Source organism: Mesitornis unicolor, unplaced genomic scaffold (assembly GCF_000695765.1).
Source record: "Mesitornis unicolor isolate BGI_N332 unplaced genomic scaffold, ASM69576v1 scaffold26778, whole genome shotgun sequence".
NCBI lineage: Eukaryota > Metazoa > Chordata > Aves > Mesitornithiformes > Mesitornithidae > Mesitornis > Mesitornis unicolor.
In genome coordinates, this window is record NW_010204259.1 from 11,422 (window position 1) to 26,089 (window position 14,668).

The following is a 14,668-nucleotide window of genomic DNA, read 5'->3' on the forward strand; positions in this document are numbered from 1 at the left end:
AGTCTAAGAAATTGTTAAAATAACTGCTATTTACCTAGGCCAAATTCTACAGCCAGTAACTTTACAAAGTTTCACCTATCTATCTCAGAAATTGATACGTGATGATAAACCACGCAGCTGCAAAGCCCTTGCCTGCAGAAGTGACTCACTAGCTGGCATGCTGCGAGTCGGTTCTCTGCTAAATTCGGACTGGGGCCTACTGCGCGTTTACAACTGGCTTTAGGCCGCGCTGTACCAGCTTAGTTCAAAATGCAAGGGACATGCAATAATCTCCACATACCTCCTCATACAATCCAGTGCCTGAATAAAGAAGTCCTTGTGAAGCTGATGCTCGTCCCTCAGGATGGAGCATTGCTCCAGCGTGACTGACATGGATGTCCGGTCTTTGGCACTTTTGCAACAGGTGAAACGGACCCCATTCAGCTTGCGGCAAATCTGAAACACAGGCAGACGTCTGTCAGAGGGCTGCCCTTTCACACCTCGTGTTCTCTACACACTAGGCAGACTGTGAAACTCCCAAAATGTTGTAGTTGTAGACAAAGAATAGAGATAACTGCAACATTTCTCAAGAAGAAAATTGCTATTAAAAGGTGGTAACTAAGATCTGAATTATCTGACACGTGTCTTGGCAGTTACATCAGTTTTAAGTGCTGCCTTGGGCGTTTTCATATTCTAAGGATTATGCCCGAGCTGGCCTGACACAGGTACAAAAGGTGAAAATGTTGTGCTGAAAGGGGACCGCAAATTTATCTTTTGTTTATAAATTTGTAGCATTAACACTACAAAAACAGTACCAGAAGATTATAACTACTGATCTATAGCCCATTTCCAATTTGTCCAAATGACACATTTTAAAAGCAGATCCTTCAGGGCTTTCATTAGCAGGACAAGCCTACAAATAGCCTGCCCACTGAGGAAAAAGGAGCCTTATCGGTTTTAGGAGGGAGCTGCACACAATCTTGTACTACAGTTGCAATCCAGCCTCTCCTCTGTTCACCCCAACAATCCCCTCCCCGCCAAGTGAAGCAATAAAAACTGATGGTGGATGCAACAAAAGAAAAATATCTACTATTCTTAGTCCTAAGCATTTTAAGCAAGTCACAAAAATGTCTACATGTACTACAGCTTACCAAACCATTGCATCCACTTTCCTGAACTTGAAATAAAAATTATTTGTGTCAGCCTAGATTATAAAAGGAGAAGATGTTTCATTTTTTTCCTCACTTTCTGTGATAACAACCCTATTCAATTAAAGCTTAATTGTCAGATCGTCTAATGAATGTTTAAAAAACTGAAGAAAAACTTTGACAAGTCTTTTTTAGCTTAGACTCATGAACATAAAGGACTCCTCATGAGGGTATGGATTTAGACACATCTATGTACTGAATTTCAATATAGTCCGTATATTCACCAGCTGAACTATTCCACATGTGACCCAGAGCAGCTAAAGCTTAACACAGATGATTGCCATGGAGTATATACTTTCACTGTAGATTTTGACATAATTTTAAGGGATAAGGGAAACATAACATATTTTTAAGGATAATTTCTCACCTTAAGAATCAGTCTGTGATTGTACCAGCCCATTAGTTTATACCTTGTGTTCAAAACTTATTTTACTAGAAAAAGAAAAATTTGAAGGAGACTAGGTGTTCCAAAGTATGAGTCTACCTTTCCCCTGGTGTGCTTTGTCCTAAGAAAAGGTAACGCCCTCTGCCCAGCTTTGCTTGCTCCTGTCCTTGGACAGAATAGGACAAGGCAATAAATTACAGCAGTTAGGCCTCATCCTAAGGAACTTTTCAGCTTGCCTGTTGAGCATTTACTTGGTATCTTGTAGGATGAAACTGGAACATGCTTTTCATAATCTCACTTCAGGAAACAAGCACTTTTTTATATGTTAATTGCACTCTCAGAAATTCTGTTAAAATCAGTGGCCCAGACAAGACTTAGAGTCTTTAAGGGTTTCGTGATATCATGGTGAAGGCAATCTCAAAAGCTGAATCCAGGGAATAAATTCATTGAACCTAACTTTGAACTAAAAAAATATAGGCTAGCAAAGGAGAACCTGTGAGTATTTCCTCCCTCCAATAATTCAAAATTTTAAAACTTAAGTCTGTTTAAAAACTTGGGAAATTGCATTGCAATTTAAATGGTCTACTATAAGAAAATATTGGTTTTTTTTAAATTTCAAGTTGGGCTGATAATACTGTGAAAGCAGTTAGCTGCTTAATTGATAAGATTAATTCTCTCCACCTTAGTCTCTTGAAGTCCATGAGTCATTGTGATTATTGAAAGTAAATGAGTCACAAGAAAAAAGCAGGTAATTATTCTGGATGGGTGATGGCCTCTGATGCAGGAAGTGGAGACTAAATCCTAAGGCTGGGCTGACAGCATACATACAAAGTGCTGGCTAGTGAGAGTCAGTTTTGAATTGAATAGCATTCTAGGCACAACAAGTAAGTGACCATAACCACAAGCTTATTTTACGTTGAAGTTCAATACAAATGTTTCAATCATTTTAAAGTGGATTAAATGGAAAACAATCTATTAACTTAGACAAACAAATTGAAAAATCCTTAGCTTCTGATTTGAGGAGAAATGTAGGTTAACCTGATAGGCTGGCCCAGATAAATCCTCAGAATTACTTAGTTCACTAAGCGACAGTAGTTAAAGTAAATAATTAAAAAGGGCAAACACAATGATCTCTAGAAATCTATGAAGGGACAATATCAAACATACATCTTATGATTAGTGTCCAGTCTGAATTTTATCCTCAATTTTGCTCACTTTTTCCCCAAATAAACTGAAGATATAGAAGGATGAGCAATAGATATAACAGTTATTTGAACCTTAGAAAGTCTCCCTTACAAACACAGATTTAAATGATTAGGATTGTGACTAACTTTAAAGAGGGAATGATAAAAGCATATAAACCCATGAAGACTAAGAAACAAGGATAAATCAATACTCTGATTATTTTTCCTGATACGAGACACAAGGTGAAGGGTTCAGCTTAGGAAATAAAAATATATAACATTTAAATCTCTGTCCCATTATATTTAGAATAAGAAATGCTGTGATATCAATTTGCAAAAGTTGACTTTTAAAATGCAGATGTATTCTCACAGTCTCATTATAACATGGATTACATGCAGGTGCAGCTACATATGCATATCCATGTAGCATTCATACATCTACTGCAATAATAAAGTTATATCCTTACAGCAGGGAATCATGCCTTTCCAATAAATAAGATGTGACACAGTCTAACAGTGTGTATGTAGATCAATGGTCCAGAAATATTAATTTCATAAGGTTACAGAGTAAGGTAATGTGAAGAGAAATAGGATACCATGAAGGGAAAGTCTGAAACAGTTGTATGTTCAAAGAATGCTTTTTACCCATTAAATTATTTTCTGGAAATCCTGAAAAATGGTAGAAGACAACTTTCTATATCCAAAGATTAAGTAAATTCTGTCATATCCTTTGTAGCTCATTTTACACTATTCTGTACCAATTTATCTTCTACTTCTTTAAAAAGCAATGTTTCATAGCAATTGCAGAACTGGTACTGCAGGAAATGCTTACCTTTTTACTCACAGCAGATTTATATGGCAATAGCATGTGATAATATTTAACAAACACAAGGCAAAATGTTATTAGCCATATGAAAAAATTACAGCAGTGTTATTAATACAAAGGCGTAGTTAATATTGTCTTGTTTCTAGTGTGAATGAAAACTCATGGAAAATTTTATTACTATTTTCTATCAAATATTTATTTGCCTTGAAGGGTATATGCATCTGAAAGTTCCCCAAAACACAAGGTTCAAATTCAGCAGATGCCAAAGACTGAAGTCTCTGCTTGTATAAATGAGCAGAGCCACCAAGGGTACTTTTCTGAATCTGTTACAATTACCTGGTTCAATTTCACATTCCTGAAAACCTTGTGCTCTTTATAAACATTTAAGAATTGCTTGTTTTCTGGTTTGTTCTTTTTTTTTTTAACATGTATGTGCAAAAACATGGAAATGGGAAACAAAAAGGAATTGTGTGCATAAAGAAAAGTAAATAGTAATTAAATATTAGCCATTGTTTGATAAATATTTTTGTTTTCTCCATGTGTCTGAACAGTTCAGAAAGGGAAAGAAAATATCTGTAATTTAAGTGTAGGAAGAGATATACTGATGCATAGGATGAGACACCCTGAGAACGGAAAGGTTAGAGAGCCATTTCAGCAAATCTACTTATTTTAACCATTAAGTTTTCCAGTCAGATCCTTAAAATTCATTGCACTTACAATATTGGCAGGTACGTGAAAATTAGTTCATCATGTAATGTATTTGCAACAAGAGACCTTACCATTGCAGCAAGCCACATGATTTCTATATTCTTCCGCTTTTTGGCCTGGATGTTTTGATGGAGATTTTCTAGCAATCCCTTTAAATCATTTTGTTCTTGAAAATGGGGTAGACCTGCAAAAAGGATGATAAGGTTGCTCATTATGATCAGGCTGATGATAGGCTTGTACTGACTAAAGAATGCCCACATTAAAGAACAGGTCTATTACTTACAGCCTTATTTGGGAACACAGGATGGAAAGCACCAGCTAAATATTGAGGGAATAAGCAAACCATCTTTCTAAGTATTGCCCTTTGTAAGATCTTCACCATGGAAAACTGAAGTGTCTTCAACTTTTATCTTATAAATGGAAGGTGAAAAGATTCAAATCTCTGCTGTAGTTGTGTTCATCAATTATTATAGATATTCAATGAAAATAAGAAGAGAAATAATTACTTATTTTAAGTCAAAATATTTTGCTTTTGTTTTCAAAATGGAACATCTCATTGTTGTCTTAAAATGATGCTTTAGTTCCTACTATAATGTAACAGGAGGGTTAAACAGGACAAAATACTCTCCTTCCAACTTCCCCCCTCCCAAAAAAAAAATCTATAAAAGGATATTTTTCAGTCTGAAATTAAATGAGATTTTAATTTCAAAATACAAAATAATTTCAAGTTTACTTAAAGCCCAAGGTGCTACCTACTTGTCCTAGGTATGGCAACTGAGCTGAAGTTTTATTAATCATATATATCTAGAGGGAATTCAAGAATAGGCAATTGATTTGCTCTTCTGTTTTGTGTGCGTTTATATAGGAGGGGTTAGTTCCGATGTTACCTTTACCTTCAGTAGTACTGAAAATCAGTAGAAACAACCAAAATAAGGGCTTTAAAAATTATTTCTTCTTATGATAGTGAAGCAAAAACAAGTTTAATATTAGTAATGACCAAAGAAAGCTTCAGAATCAGTTGAAATAAAATTAAACCAAATTTATAAGTTGATTCATTTTTTCAAAAATAAAAAGTAGGATGTGCTATCCAGTGGCAGGGAGGGGTAGGGAAACAAAACAATCCAAACCCAAAACCTAAGATTTATATTCAATTCAAAGAGTAAAATTGAGGCAACTACTAACACAGGTCCAAATCCATTCTCCTAACCTGATGACGGCTGGAATGATCCCTCTTATCAACAAGCTTTTACCTTTTATCTCTAATGAACTCTGGAGTTTCCCTTATCCATGATTCATAATAAGTAGTAATTTAAATATACTCAAAAAGAACTACTCAAATGTCTAAGTTGCCTTACCCATACTGTGGGCTGCCAAATAGAAAAAAAATGCAGAAAGGAAACTAGTTGAAACTAGTTTTGTGATAATTTTAATGAAGATTGTTTTAGCTGCGTATTACAATTCCTGTTCATACAATTAGATAATGCAGAGCATACAAAAATACACAACAACCTGTTAGACTATTATGCTTATCCTGCATCCGTTTCTTCAAAACACATAGCATACAATGAGTACCCTAAAAAGATGCTTCCAGATTATAAGAATGTATCACCAGGTAAAAAATTTATTGCTTCAAAACAGCTTTCCTTTGGTTCACAGCATAAAATGCATCATCTCGGAGACATGACTTCACCACAAGTAGAGCAAGATTATCCTAATTTATAATGTTGCCAAATGAGCTGCATCTTGACTGGATGTGATCGATTGCTTAAATTCCCTGTGTCACAAAGCAGTATTAAACTGTCAAATTATTCTCATAGATTATAAAGGGGAGAAGCCTGGAAGCACAAAACCGACTCACAGACTTTATGCTGAAAATGCATGTACTGCCGCATGCGATATGAAGCTACAGAAGAAAACCTTTATTTGCTTGCAGGATGGAGCAATACTTTGCAATACTGATGTTGCTATGAGTGCTAGGTATCAAACCACCAACATTGAATATCACTCATGACGTAAGTTTCTCTGATTTTATGCTTTTGGCTGTTTAAACTGAGTTCTAAGCTGTTCTTTTCAATTAATTATACACTACCAAACAACAATCATACATTTTTGTACCCTTACTATCATTAGCTATTCTATAAAAGCAGTACTATTTTGCTGCCTAAAACAGAACTACATTTGGTTGGCATTTTTGGCAGGAATCTTTCTGGAAGCACACTGTTATTTATTGTTTTCAGAATTTCCTATTAGAGAATTAAAAAGATTAGGAAACAGGAGAGTGACAGAATGCATATTCATCTAAAAGAAGAAAGTCAGTGTTTGGCATATGCAGTTATATGCAGTTAAAGATATTTTAAAAATTGGGAATAATTTATTAATTTTAATAATTGGGAATAGAGAGAAAGCTACAACATTGTTGGCAATGGGAATGACAGAGATGGGAGAAAAACTAATAGCAAAGGTGGCAATACCTTTATAGGAGTGGAAAATGTAATTCTTTGAAATGGAATAAATGAATGAAACAGCAGGCAAGTGAGGCTGCATAAGGATCATGAATGCAACAGCCTGGCCAACAGGGCTGTGAGTCCTCAGATTCCGTCTGGCTTTATGAGCTCTATCTGTAACTAACAGCTTCGTGAACCAGGCCCTGCATTTATTTTGTAGCACAGATTTGGAACTACAGGAAACTATCTGGAAAGGTGTGATGAAACCATCAAGGAGTCACCAATACTGAATAGCTTTCACTGGACTACACCACCAGGGCTGCTGCCAGCCTGGATGGAGGTTTATCTTCCTACAAACTTGAGCACTGAGGTAGGGGAACAGGAGAGGAACTGAAGTCCTCCCTCAGCTGAACAACTTGGGGTGCTTCACTTTTTGCCAGGGAGCAGGTTTAAAAGGCACATTCCTCCAAGCCAAGAGAGTGATTCCATGGAATGGCAGGGAGCTATGGGGAAGGGCAATGGAACCAAAAGGTGCTTTGTGTTCGGTAAAAATTTGGACAAAGCACAGACTCGGAGACAGAGAAAAAGCAAGGTGGCAATAATAACCAGAAAAAACATGATGAGTTAGATATGCATAGTTCTCAAAAGCCTGCACAGTCTGGAAGAAGTCCAGGAAGATTGTGTGGATCACTAATAATCCTTCTGAAGGAAGATGGTTCAAGGTTAGTTCCTGTTAATGAAAAGCAGCCAATGCTATCTGCATGCAAATTCTTGCTTCTATATAATCAGATCTATTTATGAGGTACCAGATCTACCTTAGACTTAACCCCAGATGAGGTTATTTTTTCTTGGCAGGATTCTTCTAAATTAATTACTCACTTCTTGTATGAGATTTTTTTGTAGAAATCTTAGAAATACTAGAGGTGTGGGTGGGTGGATGGATGGGCATACTGCTCACACTTTAGGAGCAGAGGTTTCACATCTGTCAAAATTATTAGCAAACGAAAATCACCCTGATATAAAAGATAAGCATGTACATATATACAGTGACACATTAGATACAACTAATCAGCAGAGCAGAGACCTAAACCCAAGCTATTGAAAATCAGGCAGTACAACTGGCAGCATTTGGGCATTAACACTACTTTAACAGAATTAGACTGATACAACTGGTCTTTTCAGTGTTTGCTTTCAACAATCAAAGTAACAGAATAGTAATGTGTATGATACACATTTTCTACAAAATTGGAATACAGGGACTATTCTAATGGAACCATGCTATTAATATCAGTGACATTACAATGTGGCTCATTGCTTGTATTTGCATCTGCAGATTTCTCAGTGGCTTACCATACCTTAATACATATTCAGCAATAAGAATGGAGGGAATGACTGAGACCAATGAAAATTCCCACCAATTATTTCTGTACAAATATAGTAGGTACAGACTGTCCTCTACTTGAAATATTAAAAATCATGTTATATTAACAATTTAAAAGTACTGTTTAGTTCATCATTACCCTGCTTCATTCTCCCTGTAGTTTCTGCTATGGTCTTGGGCCTGCAATCACTACTCACCTCAGCAGGCTGTGTACAGGCACAAAGCGTTTAACTTTATGCAAGTTATGAGAATGAGACCTAAATCTAAAAGCTGCGCACTAATATTGTGCTAATGTTACTTTCTTATAATCTTTCATCTATCAAACCTAACCTTTTCAATGCCATTTGGATATTGAATTATTTTGTACTCACAATCAGGAGGCATGTTTTCTGTAAACAGCTTGTAATATTCTCTTAGAAGTTCTAAGTTTTCCTGGTTAATGTTTTCCTGCAAAGTGGTATCTCCAAACCTATAACAAAAGCACAGTAAAATGATGAGGAAAAAATCCAACAAGCCAAAATAAAGCTAAATTATCCTTCAAAATAATTTCATTGCATAAAGAAATAACTTTGATTCCTTTTTTTTCTAGTGTTGAATGTACTAGATTTGTCAAACGCAGAGTTGTGAAACTCTCATGTGCTTTGGAATGAGGTCATCACTCACGGATAACTCTTAAAAACTTATGGACAAAGTAATCCATTTACAGACAAACATTCAATAGGCACATATATCTTTTCCCTTCACAAATCCTGAATAAATGCAAGGGCTCGTCATGGGAATTTCAAAAGGCACCACAAGCAGAGAACAGCAGCTCCTGCATCTTATTGCTGCTGCTGTTGCTTAGGTATATTAATTTCTACCAGAGCTGGACAATATACTGAAGCCACACAAGATGGAAGAGATGCAAGTGTCAGGAGTAAAACCTTCTAAAGAACTGATTTCTTCTCTGGTCTGAGAATATTTGCTATAAATAGTCAAACTGATCACTTCTCTGGGCCCTTTCTGCCCCACACTGCTCCTCAGCTGTTAAGTTAGCTTGGTTTCTTGTATCTGAAACCAATGAGAACCATTTCTCTGCTGCTGAGCAGTGATTTCACCATTAAGTTTCACAGAGCTGTGACCCACAGGCCAGCTGACTTCAGCCACCTGCTTTTAAGCTCGTTGCAGTACACAGACATCAGTGGTTGCTCTATAGTGCTGTGGCTGGGTCAGGCGGGTCTTCTCAAGGCTGCTGGGAAAACATCATCCAAATCTTCACTATCCTGCACCTCACAGAGAACCTAGACAGCATCAGGATGCCATTACGCTTATCCACAAACCAACTATAGGTATGCGGGCAAATATCTCTCTCCCAGAGACCAGAATTTCTACAACTAATAAAGTATTTTCTAATAAAGTAGGATCTAATAAAGCAACAGTAGAAATTTATCACAAAACTTTATTTCTATTTTCATGTTAATTTTCCCACAAAAAGTATTTTTTACCAAAAAGCATGTGCAGTATTTCCAGTCTCAAGGGCAAATGTACAGCTTTAGGAGTTCAGCAATATTTTGAATTAAGTCTTACATTTATACTTCTCTGTGCATGCAGAAAAGCTGTTTCCACGTGAAATAATCCAACTTGATTTGCTTGATAGAGATATATATGAATAAATATTTATAGACCTACAGACAGTAATTTTTCATTTATGGCTTTCTTTGTACACAATGTAAAATCACGACTGTTAACAACGCTACCATTCTTCCTGCCATCCCACCTGCCAGCCAGACATCTTTTCACACCAACTACTCTACAATTTCCCATATATCCAGGTTGTTTCTAAATCCTATCAGATCTTTCTTCAGGACATTTGCAACCTACGGTCCTTTTCCTGTCTAACCTACCCATGTAGGCTCTCACAAACTTGCTTCTTGGTTACTGCATACTCCCTTTCTCTGATCTTTGAAAAACGTGAAGTGTCCAACTCACAGTTGTCATGACTGATTATGTTACTTTTTTATGCTTTTTTTATGGCCATCACTTTCACCATGTCACTCCTCTCATTGCCTCACTTTTCCCGTTTTTATGGAATCAAGAATAAGCTATTTTCATTTTCAATAAGGTTTTAAGTTGTCTAAAGAACTACTTAACTCTTTCACTAGTAAAATGCCAATTTTTTCTGTCTTCTGATTCAGCCTATGTCTTCCATCTCAACCTCCTACCTAAATTTTCTCACACATCACCGCTCACAACTTGAAGTCTTCAAAAAACATCCACAAAGCTACCTGACAGCATTTCTTAAAATTCTTTCTTAAGAGACCCCTTTTACTCTGCTGTCCACAAAGACGAGAATGTGAAATTCCTGTTGTGCTTAACTTCTTGCCTGTTGTTCAAGTTAAGGTTTTCCATTGTCTCCCTCTACTTCCCCACCCACACTTAGGTTGCTTTTGAGTTTGAGCCTATACTAAATACAGTCTAAATATATGTCTTATGTCTCTTGGATGCAGTAAAAAACAAAACAAAACATAGCTGTCCTATTTTTCATGCTCTTGCAGTTTTAGCATTGCACAAACTTGGTAATTTAACATGACTGACGGATACCCTTCTCTCGGGAGTGAAAATTAACAGGCTGGTGAAACTTTGACTAATATTGCACTAATTAATTAGTTTCCAGCAATCTTTTCAGTGGAATAATATTAACACATCAGAATTTTAACATCAGCTTTCATGTTTCTACAAACGTATTACTAATGTATTACCTGTTATTAACCACCACTTCTCAACATCCCTAAAAAGCTGAGAAAAAATTATCTCTTTTAGCTTAGGACTTGCCCAGTATCTTCAACCTCACCTTGAATATAATAAGATTTTCAAATTTACAAACTCATGTTTGAGACAGCCCATGTATTCCACACGAACTAACTTCTACATCTGTGAACCAGAAATTCATTTCATATCTGTGTCCAAGGGAAACTTGGTGTTGACTGTGTGAAATAAATTCCTGCATGTGGTCCTATCTTCACTTGGACTTCTTAATTACTTTGCATTGCTTCAAAGCTTGTGCTTATTTCCATTAATACTTTTAAAAATACACATTGAGCCAATGTGAGGCAGACCAAGAGCAGATAACAAAAAAAAATTCTTTTTAATCTTGACAAATATCCTGTACTAGCACAGCATACCTGGATATAAAAAGAAACGTGATTTTTCTGTTACCTCTCTGCAAGTGTTTGTTGTTCATTTATTCCAACATTAAAGAGTACTGGATACATGCGAAGTAGCTTTCCTTCTTTAATCTCTTGTGGCAGCAACTCAAACATCTTTGCTGGAAGCTGCACCTCTATAACGTAGTGTTCACTAGAAAAAATTAAAGGAAGAATAATCATGGGAATATTGATTGGTTTGTTTGAAATTACAACCTTCCTAAATTATAGAGAACATGTAGACTTACAAATCAGTTGCCCTCTTTTCCTCATAATTGTATTGAGCCATAAAATATGACAATTTCGCTCGTTTGTTTTAAGAGCATAACAAAGCTATGTGGGAAAAGGTATGTGTAATTAGACACTCTTGATACTAACTTCTTTACTGAAGTGAAGATGGACTAAAGATGAAAGCAGTAGTCTTCTGCTACCAAAATACCAATGAGAATACCTCAACTCTTAAAATGCATCTTGCTGAGTTACAAAAATAACTTCCTTTCAGAAGTCATAACTTGATCCTGTATCCACTCTAAGTTTAATACAGCCCATGCAGAGCAAAAATATTTCACAAAAACTCAAAGTAAATTTCCCATTTTCTTCAGTGGTTGGATTTTCTCCCTGGGGATAGAAAGCATCACTAATAACAAAATTGACTCTGTGAAAATAAATAATTGAAGGCTCATTACACAAAGACAAATCCTATTTTATGAGAAGGGATGTGATAAATAGCAGTTCTGGTTTTATGTTTGTGCTTCGTTTGAGTTTATGAAAAACATGTTAATTCGGCTGTCAGTCCAAATTCTGATCATGTGGAATCCTCAAGTTGAATTTCACCTCTTTGAGGATTGATGCCTGACCCCACAACAGAAACAATGGCATCCTCTTAACTGAGTTTTTATTAGCTTTCTTTCTATTATTAGAGCAATCATTCTAATTAAAAAGGAACAGAGTTGAAGTATTCAAAGAATTCAAAGTACTGAAATCTGGAGGACTTGTTTGACATTAATTTTAAAAAATCTTACAAGTCCTATGCTTCTATACTTTAACAAGAAATAGGAATACAGGCAGTAAATTTTATCACCATCTAGTTTCTCTCTTTTATGGCTAGACTGATGCCAGGTGATTTTGCCATGAGATGGATAAGGTGACTACTACATTTTCAAATGAGAAGGAAAAATCAGTACAAAACTTCTAACATTAAATGATCTCTCAGGAAAACAGGGTGGAGAAATTCAGCATGTTTAAGAGACTAAATAACAAATCATAATTTCTTTCAGAATAAATTGTATAAACATAGGTATTAAATTGCAATAAATGGAAACCAAGTAATTTACATGCACCTTTGCTTTACAACAGAAAAAACCACACACATGGTCAGTCAGCACATCTCAGCTGGAAGGTGCTTTACCCAGCTCTACTTTCAGCTAAGCGACAACTTCTTAGATCACTTCAATGTGGCTGTAAGTGCTTAGTCTCATCGTGGACTTAGTTAAAACCATGGTATCAACCTTGTGATGCCTCAAAGTTCATGTGCACAATCAAATAAATTCTACGAAAGAATTTTTTAAAAGTAAGTGTTAACTACTTTGCCTATAATAGAAGAATGTGAGTGCCTGAACAGAACTTCGTTTCACCTGGATGGTCGGGGTCAGCCACCCACATCAGCAGGTTTGCACACTGCTGGTCAATGCCACGCTCTTTGGATTGATTTGTTCATGTACATAGAATCTCAGTCTTAAGCACTTCCCTAGAAAAACAATTACAAGTGAACACTCTGACTCGGCAAGATAAGAATTTGTACACTGATTTTCTGTATTTAAAATCTCATTTTATTGAGCCACACCATATAACAATCAAAACAATTTAAAATTGTGGGGGTTTTAAACATTAATTAGAAAATAACTAGTTTTTTTACTTTCTCCTCTCTTTATGGTTGACTTCCAATGCTGTCTGACAGGAGCTGTTTCATCACAGCTCTAACAGGAATGGGGCTTCTCCACATAAGCCTTAAAGATTTTTATTTTTTTTGTCTGATACCAATTCCATCCAGTGAATACCTGCCAGTAAATACAGTACAGCAATCATAGGCAGTAACTCCTTGTCCTAAAGACTGACTGCTCCATCAATCCAAAATGCCTGAGGCAGCTTAAAGCTTCAGTCTCTTTCAAACTCAGGACCTCCTAGCATGACAGTTCAGTGTACTGCAGTAACGGCAGCAGGCCAGTAAATGTAGCTGCTGGTTATTTCAAGATTTTTGACTGGTGTGACTTACAAAAGATGTATTTCTTTTGTTTTATCTACACACCATAATTATTCTTAATTATTCCCGATGTGTTGCCTATTGTACTCTGGTCTTCCTGCTATTTATTTCAATCCCTTCTCGGAAGGCCCATAGGATGAAAGTGAATCATCCAGAATAATTAAGTAAATCAGTGGTGAAAGCCCCCTTCAGAGGAAACATATCTTTTCTAAAAGTTGCTGCTTTTAGCTGAATTTAATTTACAGTCATCTTAAGAATAATGATACTATTAATGAAGTGATTTCTGCACAAGTAAAAACATTTGGAATTTAGACTAGAATAATAATGAAGATGAAAAGCCCATTCCTCCTGTGTAACAATCTCGTTAACCCTCTTACAGCCACAATTAATGAAGTATTTTAGTTTATGTCCTGATATTCAGCAGTGCTTATGTGAGATGCATAATGTATTACCGGCTTTATGAAAGGATTTCTGATGTTGTCTGTGTCCTGTGTGATCTTCAACAACTATGATAGGCCTCATTTTTCAAAAGTGACCACTATGTTTTGGCATCTGAGTTTGTCAGTTTCCATCTTACAATGATTGAAGCCTAATTCTTAGAAATGCAATTTCCTTTGTCACACTGAAATACAAGTTCTGGACACCTCAAAAATAAGGTCTCTTCAGTCAGAGGCCATTTTTGTAAATACTGACCTTGTCACTGCTCTTTGATTCAGTATCTATATATGAAAAATGCAACACAAACTACAAAACTCAGGCACCGCTTTGATTAATTTCTATCAATAATCAGAACTGTCAGCTTTTCATCAGAAAAGTAACCCAGAACTCATATTACCGCCAGCTTTACAAATCCCTACTACCTCATTACATCTTCATTCACCTCACAAAAAGTCAAACTACTGCACTTCCCATATAATAACTCAGCAACAAGAAAACCATTATCTGGGGTTTCATTTGCTACAGATTAAAACTACATGCCATGGGCTCCAGGAAACAAAGTTCTTACCGCCTTCCAGTTATAATAGGCAAAAAATCTTCTGATTTGGCTTCAATGACTTTAAACATTACTTTCCGCAAATCTGAAATTCCCACAGCCATGTCTTCTAGCATT

At 36.1% G+C, this 14,668-nt stretch overlaps 1 protein-coding gene across 1 annotated transcript in view; it reads right to left on the reverse strand.

Annotated features, from left to right (window-relative positions):
• Positions 1–280: 280 nt before the first annotated feature.
• Positions 281–14,668, reverse strand: part of INPP4B (inositol polyphosphate-4-phosphatase, type II, 105kDa) — a gene marked incomplete at both ends in the record, with an annotated part of 32,173 nt that continues 17,785 nt past the window's right edge. Inside the window, 5 exons of the mRNA XM_010191007.1 lie at positions 281–435; positions 4,362–4,474; positions 8,487–8,584; positions 11,311–11,451; positions 14,564–14,668. The exon at positions 14,564–14,668 is cut by the window's right edge and continues 34 nt beyond it. Coding sequence (XP_010189309.1) covers positions 281–435; positions 4,362–4,474; positions 8,487–8,584; positions 11,311–11,451; positions 14,564–14,668 — 612 coding nt within the window. The remainder of the gene's footprint in view (positions 436–4,361; positions 4,475–8,486; positions 8,585–11,310; positions 11,452–14,563) is intronic.